Source organism: Phodopus roborovskii, unplaced genomic scaffold, assembly GCF_943737965.1.
Source record: "Phodopus roborovskii unplaced genomic scaffold, PHOROB, whole genome shotgun sequence".
Taxonomy (NCBI): domain Eukaryota; kingdom Metazoa; phylum Chordata; class Mammalia; order Rodentia; family Cricetidae; genus Phodopus; species Phodopus roborovskii.
This window is the reverse complement of record NW_026126541.1, coordinates 20,324,356-20,347,130: the sequence shown is the minus strand read 5'-3', so window position 1 is coordinate 20,347,130 and position 22,775 is coordinate 20,324,356. Positions and strand designations below refer to the sequence as shown.

Genomic DNA, 22,775 nt, shown 5'->3' with positions numbered 1-22,775 from the left:
GAAAGCCGACTGACTAAACCATGAAGAGAAAGCCATGAACACCCTTCCATGGGTCTGTACTGATTTGTGCCCTGTTTGAGTTCCTGCTCACTGCCTTTGATGATGAACTGTGATGCAGAAGTGTAATGGAGATAAACCCTTTCCTCTCTGAGATGTTTTTGGTGGTGGTGGTTTCATCACAGCAATAGAAACCCTAACTAAGACCTTGTATAAGTGGAGTTACACTGCACTAGTTCCTTACTTCCCATTTTATTAGCACGTTTTCAAGGTTTATCCATAATATAGTAGCATTATTATTATTATTATTGTAGAACTTGTTCCTTCCTGTGACTAAGTAATGTTCTGTTGTGTGTTGTGATTTGAGGGAACACAGTTTATTCCACAGCATACAGATACACAATATACTTACTCACTTGTTTGTAGATACTTGAGTTGTTTCTTCTACCTTTGGCTGTTGTGGAAATCAGCGCTAACTATGAATACTGGTAAAGTTGTTTTGTTATGTTTTCAGTTCTTTTGGGTAAAACATAGTTGAATTTTGGTATTGAATAATACTCTGTTTACCATATTGTGCAAATTGGATGTGCTCTCTATGTGTATTTAATAGCTATTTATGGATCTTGAAGAAGCATGTTCTTCCCAAATCTGCACATTTTTAATTGAACCATTTGCTTATTATTTCTTTTTTAAGTTAGGACACATATGCAGATATGGCCCACACATTTTTTTTGTATTTTGTGGGTATCATTTTTATTATTTGTTTTTGTTTGTTTGTTTGTTTGTTTCGAAACAGGGCCTCTCTAGGTAGCTCTGGCTGTCCTGGAACTCACTATATAGATTGTTCTAGTTTTCAGCTCACAGGGATTCAACTCCTTCCAAGAGCTGGGCTGAAAAAGTGTGCACCACCACACCTGGTGGGTATTTTTTTTTTTTTTTTTAAGATTTTTATTTTGGAAGCTGAAGAGATAGTTCAGTGGTCAAGAGAACTTGTTATTCTTGCAGAGGACCTTTGTTTGATTCCTAGCATCCAACATGGTGGCTCATAATCATTCATAACTCCAGTTCCATTAGATCTAGCACCCTCTTCTGGCCTCTTCTGGCACCAGGAATACATGTGGTGGAGAGGCTGACATACATGTAGGCAAAACCCTGGTGCACATAAGAAATAAAAGTAAATACATCTTTAAAAAAATATTTAATTTTAAAATGTCAACATATATCCAGGTGTCTGGGTGTAGTTTTGTGCACATGAATGCAGTGTTTGAGGAAGCCAGAAAAGGGTGTTGGGTCCCCTGGAGATGGAGGTACAGACAGTTGTGAGTAGGCTGACTGGGTGCTGGGAATTGAACTCAGGTCCTCTGGAAGAACCTCTGAGCCATCTCTCCAGACCCTCTTTTCATAATTTCTGTGTGTTAGTATTTTCATTTTGCTCATATATTTCCTTTAGTTATCAATGGCTTCCTATGTTTTGTAGAGTGGTTAGATTGATATAACATCTTTTGGTAATAATCCTATTGTTTGGATTCCTCGAGAGACAGTTTTTCCTCTTGTTTTCTCTAGACATTTTTATAATTTGTTGTTGTTGAGAATTAGACATTCTGGGAACTATGTCAAAGCTGTTCCATTTCTTACCACTTGCTGATTTTTGTTTGCTGAAGGCTGGCATTTCTTTTTACAAAATGCATTTTTTTTTTTTTTTTTGGTGTGGCTACATGTTTCTGTTCTATTAGTTCTGTGACCAGCTAGAAACACAAGTTTTTCTTACACCTTTGGCTCCAGAAAGGGGAATGCAAAGGTTCCTGGCTTCTCTAGTGTTTTGAAAGATAGCCATGCAAACTGCTGCTGGGGTGAGAACTGAAACTGATGATGGATGATGTCTGTGTCGCGGCCCAAGGGCTCTCACTACCAGGCCAACTGAGTGCAGTTTTCCCTAATCCTGGTCAGCCACTCCAGGAACAAAACTATTACCCCATTGCCACAAGAGGTGGAAGGGGGTGCTCTAATGGGACACGGAAATTGGTGTATGTATGCTTTTTACATGGAAATGATCAGCAGTCTTCTCTATCTGATTACTAAAAATAGCTGATGAAGTTCTGAGTTTCTAGAGTAGTTATCTCTACTTTGGTAGCAGGGGTGACCTAAATTTTCATATGCTGTGCACTTTGTAGCAGTGGTGTTTTTTGAAGTGCAGATATTTAAATTTGATTAAGATCAGCTCATCATTATTTTTATTTTATGACTTTTCTTGGTGTCACTTCCAATAATCCTTTACATAAGCCATGGTAACAGAGGTTTTCTTCTGTGTACTAATGAGGACAGGAGAGGACTTTCAGAGTGAAAACTTAATAGGGAAGACCGCCTGGCAGAAGTTGCCTGGGATTAAGACAGGCGGCTGGGAGACAGGGATTGGGAGAGCCTGCACACTGGTGCTGCTAGGCCCTGCCCAGGTCAGTTTCCAAGTGGAAAGATTGCAGGCGTGCAGTCTCTAAGCTGAGGGACTACAGAGCCTGGGCATGTGTTCTCCTGGATGTGTTTGTCGTATCACAGCCCACTCTGCAGCAACTGGAAACCCAGGAAAGCCCCTTTCTCAGTCACCATCCTCTGAGTGCTCTGTACCGAGAAAGCTGAACAATTTCATCTTTAAAAAAAAAAGAAATGCTTAAAGATTTCTATTACTACAGAGCATATATCGCAAGATTAATGTAGAGCTATGAGGCAAAGTTGATAAAGTACGTACATATATCAAACATTTCAACCAGCCATTGTGGCAACTGAGATACCTTAGTGGATAAAGAACTTGCCTCCAGTCTTGACAACTTGAACTCAATCCCCGTGACCCACAGAATGGATAGAGAAGCAACTGCCACAGGTATCTTGTGAGGTCCACTCACACACACAGTGGCATAAGCATGTACACCTACACACACACACACAATAAAAAATCAGTCAATCCTAAGTGTAATAACAAGCAAAATTAATAAACGAAGCACTGTAGTTTGAAATGCTTGTCTCTCCCTGCCTTCATTTCCCCCTGCTTCTCTTTTGTTAGATCTTCCATGAGAGACAGCTTTCTTCCATGATTACATTGGCCTTTCTGCAGTAAGCTTTGTTACATAGTTGTTTAGGAAAAGCAATTAATAACTGTGTGACAGCGGTAGACACAGTTTTATTACAAATATTAAAGAGTATTGCTACAAATAATTAAATAGACAGATGGTTAGGTAATTAAGAGCTCTTACTATTCTGACAAAGGACCCAGGTTTGAGTCCCACCATCTATATGGTGCTCATAGCCATCTATATCTCTAATTCTGGGGGTTCTGATGCTCTTTTGACCTTCAGAGTTCTGCATGTTCATGGTGCACATGCACGTATTCAACATATAACACATACACATAAAATAGAATTAAGTATTTGTAAATATATACATATTCTTGGCTTTTGTAGTCAAGTATTTGAATCATGTATTTAAAGTGAATAAATTTATGGCGTCCAGCTTTTCTTATTGTTTATCTTGTGAGTGTTTTTGTTGATATCTGGGCCTGGTGGCATGTTCTTGTAAACCCAGTACTTGGGAGGTGGAGACGGGAGGATCAGGAGTTCAGTGTCATCATAGGCTATATGGAAGGTCAACTGGAGGTCAGCCTGGGCTATTAGATATCCTGCCTGAAAAAAAAATGCGTGTCGATAATTCTACTAATATATCTGTATAAGTCAGGTATTTTTAACTGAGCTATATTATTCTAAACAATATCTGTACAAATAATAGGAATAATTTTACTTAAAAGTATTTTAAATTTGCTTTGGAAATAAATATATTTTAAAGGTTACTATTTATAGTTCCCTGGTTATGGAAAAACGATTTGTGTAAACCTTCTGTGTTTCAGAAACCTTTTCCCAAAAAGGACAAAGGAACTCAAATCAGTTGTCCATAGTGCTCCTGGATGGAAATTATTTGGTAAAGTCCCTCCCAGAGAAAATCTTCAAAAAACGTCCAAAATTATTCAGCAGGTGAGTACTAATATGAGTGTGCAGCTTCTTGGGGCTCCTAAAGCATTCCTCATTTGTCACGTGAGGTGGCTCTTAACTAGCAGCTCCGCTCATGAGAGTCCAAGACAGCAGGATCACCACAAATTTAAGGCTAGGCTAAGCCACATAGGGAATACAAGGTCTACATGGGCCTGTCGTCTCGAATAAAGCAAGGTCTACACGGGCCTGTCTCGAATAAAGCAAGGTCTACACGGCCTGTCTCGAATAAAGCAAGGTCTACACGGCCTGTCGTCTCGAATAAAGCAGTGTTTCCTTTTTTACATATTTTTAAAAATTATTTTTAAAGGCTTCATTTTTACCTCATGTATGAATATTTTGCCTGTATGTATGTAAATGTTCCATGTGTGTGCCTGGTACCGGCTGAGGTAAAAAAATGAAAAACACAGCAGACCCCCTGGAACTGGAGTCCAAGTGATTGTGAGCTGGGTTGGTGCTGGGAAACAAACCCGAGTCCTCTAGTAGAGCAGCAAGCTCTTTTAACCACTTTTCTTGAAAAGTGACCATTTTTCATTTTCATTTTTCTACTACTTACTGTAGTTGTCCTTTTTTTTTTTTTTTTTTTTTTTAAGAAGATAGACCATAGTGTTTTCTGTTAATATGTTAAGATTGTGAAAATTCTTTAAAGTGATGGTGCTGACTTACTTTCTAGTTATCCTTGAGTAGCTAAAGGGCAGAGCATACGAAGCTTAGCTAATCACTGCAAACATTGTCTACAACGCTTTCATGAGCATTGCTGCTGTGAGCGAGCAGATGAAACTGGGGTGCAAAGCTGAGGGAGGGACTGTGCCACTGAACGTGAAGCTTCGCTGCTCTCTGCCTGCGCTAAAAGGCGTCGCCATTGAGCATTGCCTCGTAATTGCTTCCTAGTGATTTAAAAGCCAAGTCTTTTAATGTTTGTATTACTAACCGTATGGATTCCTAAAGCTTCGATCTTATTTGACTTTTAAACTTGTGTTACTTTGTATTCAGTTAGTGAAACTGGAAAGTGGTGAGCCTGGGTCAGTTTGGACTGTTTAAAAGGAGCCTTCTAGCCTGGCATGGTGGTGCACCTTTTAATCTCAACATTCACACTCGGAAGACAGCAGTAAGCAGGTTTCTCTGAGTTCAAGTCCAGCCTGATTTACAAAACAAGTTCTAAGCTAGCTAGGGCTACATAGGGAAACTGTGTTTCTAAATAAATAGATTTGTTTTCTCTTGTCCAGTTGTAGTTTTCAGATTTAATATAGCCAGCATCTATAAAATAATGTTAATATTTTAATCATTATTCATACTAGAAAATATATTTAAGCCGTTAATAATATTTCTTTTGTTTTCTAAGTAATAATTGTTTTATATTTTATCCTAGTAATAGTTTTTACATCTTTAAGAACAATTTGGCTAGCTGTGGTGGCACATGCCTATAAATCTAAACTCCGGAGGCACAGGGAGGAGGGAGGACTGCAGCAAACTCAAGGGCAACACACACACACCACACACACACACACACACACACACACACCACACACACCACACACACACACACACACATACCACACACACACACCACACACACCACACACCACACACACACACCACACACCACACACACACCACACACACACACACACACACACACCACACACACCACACACACCACACACCACACACACACCACACACACCACACACCACACACACACACCACACACCACACACACACCACACACACACACACACACACCACACACCACACACACACCACACACACATACATACACACACACCACACACACACACACACCACACACACCACACACACACACACCACACACACACACATACACACACACACCACACCACACACACACACCACACAAGCACTCATACACATACACACACACACCACACACACACTCACCACACAAACACACACACACACACCACACACACATACATACACACACACACCACACCACACACACACACCACACACACACACCACACACACACCACACCACACACACACACACACACACACACACACACACACACACACACACCACACCACACCACACCACACAAACAAAGCAAAAACTAAAGCACTGTTGTGTTGGGGATGCAGTTCGGTTGGTAGAGTGCTTGCTAGCATGCATGCACATAGTCTTGAGTTTGATCCCATGTGAGGTGGCTCATAACCATCTGTGACTCCAGCTTCAGGGACTCTTCTTCTAGACTCCGTGGACTTACATGCACATACTAGACACACACACACCTAATTAAATCTAAAAAGCAATGAGGCTGGAGAGATGGCTCACAAGTTAAAAGATACCTTACTATCCTAGAGATCCAAGTTTGTACCTTCAGCTCCAGGGAATTGTAACAACTCTTGCTTCTGAGGGCATCCCTAAATATATGGTAAACATAGATATACGTGTGATTAAATTAAAATAAATTAAAAAGTAAATCAACAGTTAAGTCAGCATGATAGTACATGCCTATAATTCTAGTTTTGGATTTTAGGATGTCTTGCAGGAAAATCTTGAGTTTCAGTCCAACTGAGGCTGTCTCAGGAAAAAACAAAAGGAAAAGAATCTTCCATCGTGTGTGTATCTGCATGTGATTTAAAGAGTCTTACTTTATAGCCCTGGCTAGCCTAGAACTCACTTTTTCAATGAGGATGAACTCAAATTTAGAGACCCTCTTATCTTTGCCACCTGGGTGCTGGGATTAAAGGCATGCGGACCATCACACCTGGCTTTGGGTATTATTTTTTAATGCTTACTTAGAATTAGGATATTCTTAATTCTAGGTGCTGGTGGTGCACACCTTTAATCCTAGCACTTGTGAGGCAGAGGCTAGCCTGGTCTACAAAGCAATTTCTAGGACAGCTAGGGCTACACAGAGAAACTCAGTCTCGAAACACACACACACACACACACACACACACACACACACACACACACACACACACGTTCTTTTTTTTTTTTTTTTTTTTTTTTTTTTTTTTAATTATTACAGAGGTCAAAAAAGGGTGTCAGATCCCCTCGGACTACAGTTGTAGATGGGAGCTGCTGTGTGTCCTCTGGAAGAATTGCATGTATTCTTAAATTCTTAACCACTGAGCCATATTTCCAGTCTCTATTAAGATACTCTTAAACTCTTCTTGTATTGTTTTGAGATGGTCTGATGAAGCCCGTGTGAACCAGGAGCTGGCTGATGTGGAAGGTAACTCTGAGCTCCTGTTTCACCTGGCTCTGACATTTAGACACCTGTGTGCCACCATCCTGGTTTAGACAGTACTGGGGACTGGTCCTAGGCTTCTGTTATCCTAGGTAGGCATCCTACCAATTAAACTATATTGCCAACAATATACTAAGATCTCTGTACTGAATTCTTCACACATGACTATTTGTTCAGTGGAATCACTTTTTTATTTCAATTAAAGTATGCTGTAAGAAAATTACTACTGCAACACTGAGAACATTGTTAACCTAAAAAGGCCCAGAACCTCTTCCATCATAGAGTTTAGCGTGTACTGTGAAATTAACTTTTGTCTACCTGAATTGGGGAGTCCATTCTCTGTTTCTACCATGTGGGTCCTGGAGACTGTACTCAGATTATCAGTTTGGCTGCCTGTGCCTTTCCCTCCCATGGCCGTCAGTGTGTCCTTCCCTGTTTGTTTATATCATTCTGCTATTCTCCTTCCTGAAACTGTCTTTTAGGTGAGTGTGGCTTTCTCTTTATAGTAATTTCCATTTACAACTTTATGTATCTATGCTAACTTGAAACAGTTCTAAGTTTTTCTTAGCTTTGATGTTTGAATTTTGTAAAGCATTAAGACTAGAAAACTGAGCCAGGTGGCAGAGGCCAGCAGATCTCTGTGAGTTTGAGGCCAACCTGGTGTACAGAATGAGTTCCAGGACAGCCAGGGTTGTTCCACAGAGAAACCCAGTCTCGAAAACCGCCAACTTAATTAATTAAATTTGATGTGTGTGGGATTTTGCTTGCATGTGTGCTCTTCAACACATGCCTGCCTTGTATCCACAGAGGCCAGAGAGGGTGTTGGATTCCTTGGAACTGGAGTTGCAGATGGTTGTGATTCGTCATGTAGTTGCTAAGATCTAACTCAGGTCCTGTGGAGAGCAGCCAGTGCTCTTAACTGAGCTGTCTCTCCAGCCCGGGTAATATTTTTTAAAGCAGGTATGTAAGGAGTAAGGTTTTCCTCCCGCCGCTGGTCTTGTCCTGCCGCCGCGCCAGCCCCAAATAACACACTGAGACTCTGTATTTGATATTATGCTGTTGGCCAGGTACTTGTTTCTTATCGGCTAGCTCTGTCTTAAGTATTAACCCATTTCTATGTATTTCCACGTGGTCTTACCAGGGAGAGGCGGCTGGCGGTTCTGCCTTCTCCAGATGCTCCATCTTGACTCCTTTCCACTACTTCCTCTTTCCTCCTTGTCTCCTAGCCCTGCCTATCTTGCTTTCCTATTGGCCAACAGTGCTTTATTCATAACCAGTATGAGAAACATATATACACAATGGCATCTCCCATCATCTCCTCTTTTCTGTCTAAATAAAAAGAAGGGTTTTAACCTTAACATAGCAAAATATATAACACATTTATCCAATAAGAATCATAGTTAACAATATTTAGTCCATTAACATTTAGCAAGATTAAAAGAAACTATTCTATCATCTATCCTATATTTGTGAGTCTAAAGTCCTATATGTAACTTATCTTTAAGCTTAACTAAGGAAAACTATAACCATAACTATGTCAACTCCTTCAAAGACCACAGAAGGATAATATATAAACTCTAGAAATGACAGAGACATCTTGCCTTGTCAGTCACCTGAAGTTCTTCTGTAATGTTCCATCCTCAGCCCATAGGCCATAGTGTGTCTGGCAGACTCTTCAGCAAAGCAGGAAAGTTTAAACTGTCTCCTTGTATTGGCAGTTTGTCAGTCACTTTTCTCTGTGTCCTGCAGATTGTCTGGCAGACTCTTCCATGAAGCAGGAACTCTGTAGCAATGTCCATCTTGCATCAGCAGTCACTTTCCTGTGGGTCCTGCATGTCCATTTTATACAGCACAAAGTCAAACAGTCCAGACAAGAGCAGTATCTTGTCCAAATGGCTAGTCTTACCGTATTGGGAGCAAACTTCATAACTCCTTTCTTCAAGGTCCATCTTCCTTTCTGATGCAGGTGGTGTTGCCAGGAGCATTTAATACTCACTGTCAAGAAAAACCCTAAACCATTTTAAATGCCATATTCTGTAGGTCTTTGAAAGATTTGAAGAATGCCTATTCATCTTAAATACGTGTCTGTATATCTAGAAATCCTAACTAACTTAACTATAAGTTTTGACTATTATAGGTAGCTATCTAAAATCTGTACTAAATTATACATTACATTTCTGAGTTACATAAACATAACATCTAAACAAGAGGAGAAATATACTTAAGCACAAAATTGACCTTAAATTGTATCAATAAATGAAAATCCATTCCAAAACAAAGTAATCAATAAATGAAAATCCATTCCAAAACAAAGTATTCATATCTATACCACAGGTATTCAAAAAATGATTGCCATATTCCTAAGTATGAGTATAATTAGTTTATGGGCCATAATTCCTTCTTTTGTTTTTAATGGAAAGGCACTTGTCAGATTACACACTAAACAGGAATATAAGGTTTAATTTAAACTCTTTTTTTGAAAAACTTTTTTTCTGTAATTACTAGTGACACAATTATATTTTTTATGAAGTATAAGATGTTATAGGATGTTACTTTCCCCTGTAACATCATTAAGCCTTTTAAATTCCTTTCTTTTGGCCAGTGAGATGATGACATAGAGGGTACGTATAGGTGCTGCCTCCAAGCATGGTGACATGGGTTCGATTTGCAGGTAGAAAGAGAGGACTGATTGCAAGTGTTGACCTCTGACCTCCACATATACACACTTATACACACAAATAAAAAAATGTAGTAGGTTTAAATTTATTTAAGTATTTTTGCATATGAGTATATATGAGATATATTTTCCTGCAGCTTATTTCAAGAAAGCCTCAGCATATATAATGTGCTTATGTTTTATGTATGTGAAATTTAATCATGCTTTATATAATTTTTCATAGATTGAAGTTTCCAAGTGAAAGTTAAATATTTTTAAAACATTTTATTCATGTAGTAAATTATATTAAAAATCTGGTCAATGTTAGTGTTATCCATGTTAGCAGTAAAGAGACAGAAAAATGCTTATTGGTAGAGCTCTTGCTTGTCATACACACATCCCTGCTTCCTTCCGTTACCAGCAAAGAAAAACAAAGCTAACGTTGAATGTGCTCTAGTCTAATAGCAAAGCCACACAGACAGAGATTGGGCCTTTTACTTAATGATCAAGCTCTGAGCCACAAGAACATTGATAGTATTGTGTTTTGAGGGTGATCACATGTGTTCTCTTGCAGGTGTGAAATTCCTGCTTGTGGCCTTTTGAACCATTGGTGAGCCATATTACAAATTGAATTTCTAGTATTTCAGTTATATTGCCATTCAATGACCTGGATTTCTGGCTTTTCTAAGTAAATAGATAAAATTAGAATGTAGTCAGTTTGTCTCTGACCTCCAAATTGCAAGTGGGGAAGATTTCAAATGTGCATGTTATAAGTAATTTTAATATAGTTGGATCCTAGCTTGACTATACCCTTTTCTGTCTTTATTTCAATCTGACATTTTTTTTTCTGTAGAAAATGAATTTGTGTGTGTGTGTGTGATTATTTCTGTTTGTCCTTCATGTGAAAATGAGACTTTTGTACTTGGATGAGATCCAGGTTTTCCATCAATACTGGTACCATTCTCTGAATGAAGTTTGAATTGAGTAATCACTTTAACAAAACTTGACTAGCAAGGAAAAAAAAGTTTTAAACTACTGATTCCTGGGCTGAGATGTAGTTCACTTGGCAGAGCACTTGCCTAGCATTCACTAAGCCCTGTATGGCATCAACCAGGTATGGTATGCCTGTCATCCCTGCACTCACAGTGGGGACAATGAAGGGAGGAGACAGGAGCAGCTATGTAGTGAATTCCAGAGCAGCATGGCCTCCATGAGACCGTCTTCAAAAAACAGGTCACCTGCTTAGTGAAGTCTTCGTTATTTGTGAACAGACTTTTGGACTTTAATTGATTTTGTTTAAATATAGATAACCTTTGCATAAGAGTTGACTACTGCAAACATAATGTTCTTCAGCACCATTGAGTTGCCCAGGGGCTGGGCTGTGTTGAGTTTATTCCTGCAAAGTCCTTAGGCTTATTAAAATGTAAACACGTTTCTTTCTCTTTTGTCACCTTGAAAGGGTAATGAATAATTTCCTTTCTGTGTGCTTTACATTCATAATTGATAAAACTATTATGTGTTCCTGATTATGAATGCATAGATTTCATTAAAGTTTATGTGGCTTGCATATTGGAAAAGGAACTCAAACAATTCTGGGCTTATACTTGTTAGAGGGGTATATTAACTATACCAGAGAGCATAGCGGCGGGGCACTAACAGATTAAATAGGCGAATAGAATTTGAATGTCAGTCTTGCCCCATGATCAGAAAAAGAGTGTTGGAAATAAGTTACAGTTTAAATATACTCTGTTTTATAGCATTAGTAGTTTGAATGTCAAAGTCATGTTAAAAGTTTGGTTCTATAGTTTTCTCAGACCTATATATTAGGCTTGACTTAAGATCAGACTTTTTAAAAATTGCAGTAACAGTTGCCAGATGATGTTTATTGTAAGGTACTGCTCAAACAGTGATGATTTTTTTTGGTCTAACATTTTAATTAAACTAAAGTATGGGGTTTTTTCCTCTGTTAATTTATGGTTGTGGAATGAAACTCAGGATCAGCAAAGACATTCTAATTCACCAAATCCTTTTCACTTGGAAATTTCCCTTGCTTGGATCAAGTTGTATTAGAGTTCGTTCGTTGTGAGCAGATGTAGCCTTGAGATGGTGGAAATGTTCACAGGGAGTGCCTCTTAGTATCTGAATGTGGTTCTGGTGCTGTCTAAGCTGCTCATGGTGTGGAGAGATAGGTTTTCCTTACTCCTTCAAGAGGAGTGTTCTTACAGTCTGAACCTTTAAGTCTAATCTATTCATGGATATTAGTATATATTAGACTATTTTGTCTTTCTACAAGAGAACTCCTACTATGCTATTCTTTTTATCCTTTCAGAGTCAATATTTTATTTTATTAAATTGACCTTTATATGTATGGGTGTTTTGCCTGCATGTATTGAAAGGATGAAAAAAATAGGCTAACTCTCCAATGACCCCAGGAAGCTAAAAGTTTAGAAATACTATCTACAAAGCCCTAAAAACCTCAAATTCCAGACCCTGTCCGCTACCAGGAAATACGCAAGGTCACACACCTTGCTGCTTATGACAGCCAGGCTCAATTCTGCAAGGTCCTCAGTCCTCTATTGCTGCGTGGCGTATGACTGTGGACCCCAGTGCACTTGGATTTAAAAAAGTCCTCATACAGTTTGCATCAAGACCGCTTCTCGTGAGTGATTTGGGGTGTCACCTTTCCTTAGTCAGAGCGTGAAGGTCCACGCTCTGCGGGTCTTTCAGTATGTCTGTGAACCATGTATCTGCTGTTTTTGTGGAGGCTAGACTAGGGTATCATACCCCTTGAGACTGGCGTTATAAGTGCTTGTGAACTACCATGTGGGTGATTGGAATTGAACCTGGGTCTTCTCAAAAGCAACTTTCTAGCCTTTACAATGTCTTTCATTCTTTTTTTTAAAGACAGGATTTCTCTGTGTTATCCTTGCTGGCCTGAATCTATCTATCTATCTCTCTCTCTCTCTCTCTCTCTCTCTCTCTCTCTCTCTCTCTCTCTCTCCCCCCCCCAGGCTGGCCTTGAACTCTGCCTCCCAGCTGCTGGGATTAAAGGTGTGCACCACCACTGTCCTGCCATAGTTTATTTCTAAAAATGTGCTATTGTAAGACTTCACTTGTATTTTTTTTTTCCCTAGTAGATCCTTTCAGTATACCCTACAGTAGAGTATCTAATGCTAACAACTGAAAGGGTAGCATCAGCAAACTCTAGGTTTTTTTCTCTAGGGGAGCTGGAAGGACAGGTGTCCTGAATTGATCCTAGATTCTTCCTTAAGATCACCTTGTTATAGAAATAAATATATTGAGTGGTATATGCTCTAATAGAATTGTGTTTAGCATGTGAGAATACAATCGAGTGATTTTCCAGAAAAATGTTATGTTAATTGTATACTACAGTGAACTAGTTAGAACTGACCAGGTAAGACAATATGGAGAAAGCCAGGGACTGGAGAGATGGCTCAGAGGTTAAGAGCACTGGCTGCTCTTTCAGTGGTTCACAACCATCTGTAATGAGATCTAATGTCCTCTTCTGGCCTGTGAACATACATGAAGACAGAACACTGTATGCATGATAAATCTTTTTTTAAAAAATTATTAAAAAAAAAAGGATGGAGAAAGCCCTTTTAGATACAGGAAGTAAGTGAGCAAATGGGAATGAATAAGCTGTATATGGTTAATTGGCTGGTATGTTAAGTATTGCCCATATAAATGAACTGACAAGGAGCAAAAGTTTATTTTGGATCATGTTTCAGAGTTTTCAGTCCATGTGAGCTGTCTCCATTTCTGGCATGTGGTAAGACAGATACTATGGTGGGCATCCCACAGTGAAAGCTGCTTGCAAAGCTCTTGGCAGGGCCATCTCTTGGCAAGTTTGATGAGCCTGAGTTTGGTCTCCATACTCGAATGGTGGAAGGAGAGGACTGATTAAGTTGTCCTCTGACTTTCACGTGCAGTGTGGCATGCCCACGCGCCCACGCGCCCACGCGCCCACGCGCCCACGCCTGCACACGTACAGGTACACACAAAGAACAAGTCAAATGCTATAAAATGAGAATGAGTTGTAAGATGAAAGACCAAAATATTTTCTTTTAAAACAATCTTTTCTCATTTTACATACCAATCCCAGTTCCCATTCCCTCCCCTCCTCCTGCTCCCCACAAGACCAGAAATTTTTAAGAAGGAAAGGCTGTTCACCTCACAGCAGATGGGGAGAAGATCCCCACAATTTTCTTCTTCAAGAGTATGGACCCCAGTGACCTATCATCCCGACTAGCCCCACCTCCGCCAGGGTGCCACCACCTGTCAATTTGCAACAGAGTGCTGACTGAGACTTCTTACATGTGAATCTTTAAGGGACATTTGAAATCCAAATCATAACAGCTGTCGTATCAGGGATGTAGAGTAGATGGGGGAAGAGTCCTTAGCTATAAAGTTAGAAAATTTTGTACAGAATACCTTTAGGTAAGGTACTGAAATATCAAAGTCATGTATATTAGAAAAATTATTCTGGAAGTAGCATAGAAACTAGAACAGATTTGTAGATGTGGACATGAAGTTATATTGGGTCAGTCTGTCATTTTGCTTCTCAAACACAGTTAGAAAATGTGTTAAGAATAACAAATCTTGGGTCTGTAGACATGACTCAGCGATTAAAAGCACTGGCTGCTCTTTCAGGGGACCCAGGTTTTATTTCCCACGCTTATATGGTGACTCACAACCAGCTCTTTAACTCCAGTTCCAGGGAATTCTATGCCCTCTTCTGGCCTCTACAGGTACTGCATGCATCTGGTGACAAGACATAATGCAGGCAAAACATCAATACACATTAAATCAAAACAAACAAACAAAAAATTGTTCCTGGCATGGCGGCACATACTTTTAAAATCCCAGCACTCAGGAGGCAGAAGTAAGCAGATCTCTTTGAGTTCAAGGTTAGCCTGGTCTGCATAGTGAGACTCTACATAGTGAGTTCCAGACCAACTAGGACTACATAGAAAGAACTTGTCAAAAATGAGGGAGGTGGGGGGAAGGAGAGGGAGAGGAATGGCAGCACCATTAAGTTCCTTCCTTCCTTCCTTCCTTCCTTTCCTTCCTTCCTTCCTTCCCTCCTTCCCTTCTTCCTTCCTTCCTTCTTTGAGGCAGGGTCTCACACTGATTTGCCTTTTACCTCCCAAGCACTGGGATTATAAGCATGCACCATAGTGCCAGCTGCTGTATCACTTTTAAAGATTACATTGTGTGTCTGTATGTGTCTCCCTGTGTGTATACATGGATGTTCCATGGCATACGTGTTGAAGTCAGTTCCCTCCTTCCATCATGGTGGTCTCCATCACATTTTACAGCTTGTAATTCACTCCTGAAATCTCAAGTTGATTATTATATCCTTAAATACAGTAAGTTCATATTTTGCATTATCATGATCTAGTAGAGAGGAATACTTTGAGCTAGTAAATGTGTAATAATCATATATCTTAGTTAAGAGTTTCTGTTGCTGTGAAGAGATGCCATGACCATGGCAAGCAACCCTTATAAAGGAAAACATTTAACTGAAGTAATGGCTTATGGTTCAGATGTTTAGTCCATTGTCATCATGGCCGGGATCATGGACACATGCAGACAGATGTGGTGCTGGAGGAGTAGTAGCTGAGAGTTCTATATCTGGCAGACGATAGGAAGTCATCTAAGACACTAGGCAGTATCCTGAGCATAGGAAACCTCAAAGCCCACCCCCACAGTGACACCCTTCCTCCAATAAGACCTTACCCACTCTAACAAAGCCACACCTCCTAATAATGCTACTCCCTATGAGATTATGGGGGCCAATTTCATTCAAATTTCCACACCATATAAAAAGAATTAGGCTATGATAGCTAAGTACTAGTGAATGAAACCACTGACCACTGTAAGTACATTTAATTTTCCTCATATAAATGATCAATTAATGTCTTTTGTAATTGTTGGTAACTTTCTAAAGGTGTGTGTGTGTGTGTGTGTGTGTGTGTGTGTGTGTGTGTGTGTGTGTGTGTGTGTGATGTGTATGTATATTCAGGTACCTGCAAAGGCCAGAAGTGGTTGTTCCTGGAGCTGGAGTTATAGGGGGCTGTGAGCTGTTAACCATGGGTGCTGGGATCCGAGAGCTGATATTCTATAAGAACAGCAAGTGCTCTTGACTGTCGAGCAATCTCTCCAGACCCAGGATGCTTTTTTAAAAAAGAAAAGAAAGTATGAAACATTCTACTGATTTTTTTTTGTTGTTGTTGTTAATTTCTAGGAATGGATTTCATAAAATTGCAAACATTTCTTTAAAAATGCTCAAATGGGCCTCCAGCATTGAGGAGGCAGAGACAGAGGCAGGTGGATCTCTGAGTTTGAGTCTAGCCTGATCTACAGAGTGAGTTCTAAAACAGCCAGGGCTACATAGAGAAACCTTGTCTCAAAACACCAAACAAACAAACAAAAAAAGCAGAGTCCAGAAACTCATGGTGAGGTCTTGAGATCCCATGGTGGGGGTGGATGCTCAATATAACTATTTAGCTAAACTGACACAGTGTCAAGCTGACTTCCAAATATATGTGCTTACACCCACAGAAAAACCCTATCTTGCAAAACAAAAAGTTCACATGGAGAAATGTAAATGATTCTACAAAGAATCTATTGACATTGTATCTTTTAATGGGATTATAAGACTTAACGAAATAGAGGAATATTATGAAAACAGTTTTTGAAGTTAGTAGAATGGATATGATATATTGGCAGCTTGTTTAAAATTAGAGCAAGGAGGTGTACTTAAGCCCAGACTTTGGTTCTCTTGGAGTGTCTGACCTATAGGAGTTAGAGTCACAGAAGCTTGAAATCTCAGTCCCTTGTGTTTAGAATCTCAGTGCCACCCTTTAGAGCGTTCTTATGAGCATTACAGTTGGGTAGTCTGATTCTGTCTCAGCATTCCCATCACTCATTCAAGGTATAGAAAGTAAGCTTATCTGCTTGTAGATTACGCAAAACTTAAGTAGCTGCTGCTGCTGAGGGTAATAGAACAAAGATTCCCTAAGACCACCCCCAGTTTATCTAGAGTATTTTTGTCGTTCTTTCTCCTAACACATTTTGCCTCTTTTTATTATATCACATAAAATCATAATTTAGGCTACCCCAGGAAATAAAAAATTTATTTTCCTGATATGCTATATCCCTTACAAGATAATTCCCTTAATAATGCAGGCTTAATAATACATATTGAAAATTAGAAAATCTTTATATAAATTGTATCCTTATTTGCTCTAGGAATATGAAGCGCGAACAGGGAGAACCTGTAAAGTTCCACCTCAGTCTTCAAGACGGAAGAATTTTGAGTTTGAGCCACTTTCTACCACTGCCCTGATTCTTGAGGACCGGCCGTCGTAAGTATTTAGTGGTCATCAGGTTCATATCATTATTAATACTTAAACTTAGATTTAATTTTTCTCACTATTTCACTTAAAATTGAAGGAAGGGATTTATTTGCTTTAATTTGATATATCTCATTTAGCACAGGCTGACTTTAAATCCAGTGTTTTCTTGTTGTACTTCCCAATGTTAGAATTATAGGATGCATTACCGTGTATCCTAAAATGAACAGGGAAAAACATATTATTGATGTTCAGGCTTTATCTGTACAGTGTCACTATGTAGTCCTGGCTGTCCTGGAATTCATTATGTGGACCAGTCTGGCCTTGAACTCACAGAGATCCTCTGGAGTGCTGGAATTAAAGGTGTGCACCACCACAACAAACCCTTATGTAAAACAAGACTCATATATTGTCCAGGAATGATGATGTATACCTTTAGTCCTTTCTATCCAGGAGGCTAAGGTAGAAGCATCACTTGAATCCATAAATTTGTGATCAGACTGGGAGATACATATGTGCATACACACACATACACCAAGACTTCAATCTCAGATCTGAACTGTACTACCAACTATAAAACCAACTTTTTTTTTTTATGTCTGTTTCTATTTCAACACAGTGTTCTTTATCTTATGGCAGTTATTGTTAGGGGGATTATTTTGGTATTGATATTTAATATGTATTTAAGATATACCCGTCTTTTATACTACTGAATGTCAACCAATTCATTTACTACTATTTAGAATCTATTCTTGGAGATATGGCTCAGTGGTTAAGATCACTGACCCAGGTTCAATACTCAGTACCCATATGGCAGCTTACAACTATATGTAACTCCAGTTCCAGGCCCTCTTCTGTCCTGTGGGTACCAAGCATGCACAAGAAACACATGAAGTCAAAACACCCATACACAGAGTAATAATGAAATTCAAAAAACCTTTTCTTAGGGATGGTAGAGTGTATATTTACATTGTGCAAGGCCCCTGGTTCAATCCCCAGCAAGAACCTTACACCCTTTTCCCCCCCTCTCTGAGTTTCCTGGGTAAGTTTTCGGTTTTGCTGTTGTTGTTTTAGGGTTTTTAGGGTTTTTTTTTCCCCTCCTAGCATCTTGCCACATTGCTGGTCTATATCTGTTACCTTGTTGAACATAGACAATCAGGAGCTAAACAGAGTAGAATGTTTTGTAGGCATTTCAAAGGAGATGAAAGGCTGGGCTTATAAGTGCATTTAGGACAAAAAGTTGTGGCCCTCCTACAACTTTTAATTGGATAGAATGGGGCATGAGAATGATCTGGATGTGATATATGTCTACCCATTGACTGCCATAGTTGATGGCACTGATCTGCATGGCTAGGCGGGTGTCTCTCATTCCTCTGCGTGTGTTGAGGCATTCATGCAGGTATTGCCACTGATGGGAAAGTTGACCTTGGAAGGATAATGTAATGCCTTTAATTTCAGTATTCAGAAGGTAGAGGCAGGTGGATCTCTGCGAGTTTGAGGCCAGCCTGGTGTACATATTGAGTTCTAGGACAGCCAAGGCTATCCAGAGAAATGCTGTCTTGAAAAACAAAACAAAACAAAAACAAGAAAAGAAAGGAAGAAAGAAAAGAAAACTCCGAGCACTGCCAGTTTTGTGGGCACTAACTAGGTCAAGTCCTCTGGACTGACTCTGTGGTTTATTTTCCTTACACATTTAAACACAGTAGAACTTGTGACCTGTGATCTTTACAATAAGAATGAGTACAATTTGTAAGGAGTAGGTTTTTCCTCTCGCCACCGCGCCATCCCCAATTAACAAACACACTGAGACTCTGTATTTGATACAATGCTGTTGGCCAGGTACTAGTTTCTTATCGGCTAACTCTGTCTTAAGTATTAACCCACTTCTGTTGATCTATGTATTTGCACGTGCTTTCATCTTACCGGAGAGCTGGCTTGCATCCTGCTCTCTCCAGACTCTCCATCTTGACTCCTCCTTACTACTTCCTCTTTCCTCCTTGTCTCCTAGTCCCTCCTCTCTTTCTTATTGGCCAACAGTGTTTTATTCATTAACCAGTATGAGAAACATCTTTACAGAATGACATGTCCCATCAGCAATTGGCTGATAAACAGGGGTTAGATCTGGAAGTGTGATAGCATAAGGATAGAGTTAACTGGTAGAGGAAGCTAAAATACATGGTTCCTCTCTCATAGGGATGTGTTCTATTCACTTCAGAGACAAAACTCAGAATCAAAGCCTAACCAATGCTTAGGATATTGGGGGATCCAGGAAACCTGGCTCATAGGATAGCAGAAATGTCATTAGGTTGCTTGACCTCCATTTTTTTACTCTGGCATCCTAGGTGACTATGTGTCACTCCTTTCCTTCCATTGAAGAAAATAGGCCTGTGTGAGTGACAATCCTGTGTTTATTCTAAGCTGTGCTTCCTACACATGTCCTTCCTAATGCAATGTGTTTGGTCAAAGAGGATGACCTTCCATGACAGAGGAGGACAAGTGTTTGGTTAAGTAGTTAACACTCATCCTCTAGAACCTTCAAGTGGGTTCTTAATTTAGTAATTTTATTCTCAATAATTTTTATATTGATTTTTTAAGCTTTTTAGGAACCTGGTAATAGAATCCAGGAGTACTTATGCATAGCTGTTATTCCAGTACTTGGATGGCTGAGGCAAAGGCATTGCTGTATAATGAGATTTGTGCAACCCTGGGGTATGCAGTGACATCCCTGTTTCATCCTCCCTGTCTCCTGACCCCTGCAGTTATAATGAGACCATGTAAAAGTTTCATTTCAGACTTCCAGCTATGAAAGTGAACCAGGCCAATTCCAAGACTCCATTCTTAAGAGAGTTATTTGCAGGAAAGCAAGAACTATTAGAGAAGCAAGGAAAGAATACTTGGTTGAGGATCTTTAGACTCCTAAGTAGGTGGGTAGCTTGAGTTTCCATTCTAAGCTTCTAAAATTCACCTAGAATAGAACATGTATTTTACAAAGAATATAAACTCACAAGTAGTTTATACAGTGTTTGGAGCCAGCCCTTTACAACTTAGTCTTTTATATCTCACGCACCTCTTTCCATCAAGCTTTATTGCCTTTGCACAGTTTTCACTGGAATGTTGTCTCTTTATTTGTACTTTTATGTTTTCATTCTAAGTGCTAGGATGCATCTTTATATTGAGTCTTTGTTGCCATCTTTATTCTTCCAGTGGTATCTGCTTTTTTTCTAACTTTTAAATTCTTTTCCTTATTTATTTCTTTTGCTCTATGTGTATGGATATTTTGCCTGCATGTATATCTTGTGCCTGCTGAGGCAAGAAGAAGGAAGTGAATATCCTGGAACTGGAGTTATAGTTAATGAGCCAACAGTGGGTGCTGGGAAACAAACCAGTGCACTTAACCTCTGAGTGATCTCTCCAGCCCCTGTAGCTACTTCTTTAACCCTTTATGGCGGCCTGAACAAACAGTTCTTGAAATAACATTATTTTACATTGGCTTGAAATAATACTCTATGCATATAATTGTATGTGGTCTCAGTCTGCCAAAATTGTATAAGCACCTGAAAAAGGACATTTTTGAAGATGGAAGTTTTTCTGTTTCATCTTTCTGGTCCCTACACTGGCACCTGCTTCCAAATTACCACATAGAGACATTGTACTATTTATAAATGCTTGTCCAATAGCTCAGGCTTGTTACTAGCTAATTCTTACATTTAAATTAACCCACATTTCTATTTATGCCTTGCCAAGTGGCTCAGATTTGTTACCTCATTTTCTATATGTCCTGCTCCCTTGGCAGCTGGCTGACATCTCCCTGCCCACCCCCATCTTCATCCCAGCATCTTCCCTATGTCTGGCTGTTCTGCCTGTACTTCTGTCTGTCAGTTTTTTATTAATCAATGAGAATAATACATATTCACAGTGTACAGAAGGATTATTCCATAGAGATTTTCTATTTTTTATTCTATTGTTCTATAATTAATATAGTAATTAACTAAAATAAGTATTGTAGCTCCCCCCCCCCAATGTGTCTGGTCATTTGTGATCCCTGTTTCATTCAACCCAGAGTTCCTATAATGAATTCTTAAACTTGAGTGGGGCTGTTTTAGGAGAGAAATGATTTGTGTGTGTGTGACTTATATATTTGTCATTTAAACCAACAGTGTCTTTAAAAGGTGCTTGAATTTGGGAATGCTTAATCACTCATACTTATCTCCTCTTCAGTGAGTTGAAAAGTAGGTGTAGAGAACTGAAGTAAATGAAGATTCAGTGTTATAAAGGATAAAACCAGATGGTAATCTATGGGTACAGCATGAGTACCAAGTGGAACATCTACCTTTTCTCTCCCAGAATACCTTCTGACATATTTGAGTCAGATAACGTCTCTCCAGTCAGAGGCTGAGAAGCTGGGGCAACGTCCTTAGTAATTTTGTAGTTGTTTTTGTTTTTCTATTCTTGGATGCAGACAGGTTCAAGTTAGCCTGTTTTTTTGTTTGCTTTGAGGCAGGGTCTCACTAGATAACCCAGGCTAGCCTAGAACTCATTATGTAGATCAGACTGGTCTCAAGCTGACAGATGTCCACCTGCCTTTGCCTCCTTGGTGCTGGCTTTCTTTTGAATTCAGTTTACCGGTAATGGCATTTCTTAGCTGTGAGATGTCAGCTATGAGATTAGTACGTAAAGGACAAAGGACTAGAGAAATTATTCGGTTAAGGGTACTTATGGCAATAAGTACTCATAGTTATTGTCAGCGGTCAGTTATTGTCAGCAGTTACCTTTGACACAAACCCAGAGTTACCTGAAAAGAGGGAGCATCAACTTAAAGGACATGTCTGTGAGGTATTTTCTTAGTTTGTAGGAGGGCTGAACCCCCTGTGGACAGGTGCCACCCCTAGGCAGGTGGTTGTATAAGAGCAGGCTGAACATTAGCCTGGAGATCCAGCCATTAAGCAGCATTTCTGCATCCAGGCTCCCACCTGGATCTTCTGCTGTGGCTTCCCTTGGATATGAGCTGCAACATGGAAGCTGAAATAAACCCTTTCCTCTCTAAGTTGCTTTTGATCAGGATGATCACAGCAGAAAGAACACGCTCGAACGTTGCTCTTGCAGAGAATCAAGCGGTCCGCCTATCTTGCAGAGAATCAAGCGGTCCGCCTATCTCTGCTTCCCGAGTGCTGGGATAAAAGGTGTGTGCCAGCACCGCCTGGCACTGTCATCATTGGCAGGGAGCATGGCAGCATACAAGCAGACATAGTACTGGAGGAGAAGCTGAAAGTGCTTCCCCCACCCCCAGCTTTTCAACTCACAGAGATCCACCTGCCTCTGCCTCCCAAGTGCTGGGATTAAAGGCGCGCGCCACCATTGAAGGCCTGGCTGAGAAGGTGAGACTGCTACATCCAGACCCTCAGGCAGCAGGGAGAAATGCTGGGACTGGCTTGGGCTTTTGAAACCTGAAGCCCCGCCCTTTCAGTGACACACT

At 39.9% G+C, this 22,775-nt stretch overlaps 1 protein-coding gene across 1 annotated transcript in view; it reads left to right on the top strand.

Annotated features, from left to right (window-relative positions):
• The window catches only part of Tbc1d12 (TBC1 domain family member 12), an 82,886-nt gene that overhangs the window by 26,220 nt on the left and 33,891 nt on the right, over positions 1-22,775 (top strand). The window contains exons 2-3 of the mRNA XM_051199710.1: positions 3,887-4,010; positions 17,199-17,314. Coding sequence (XP_051055667.1) covers positions 3,887-4,010; positions 17,199-17,314 — 240 coding nt within the window. The remainder of the gene's footprint in view (positions 1-3,886; positions 4,011-17,198; positions 17,315-22,775) is intronic.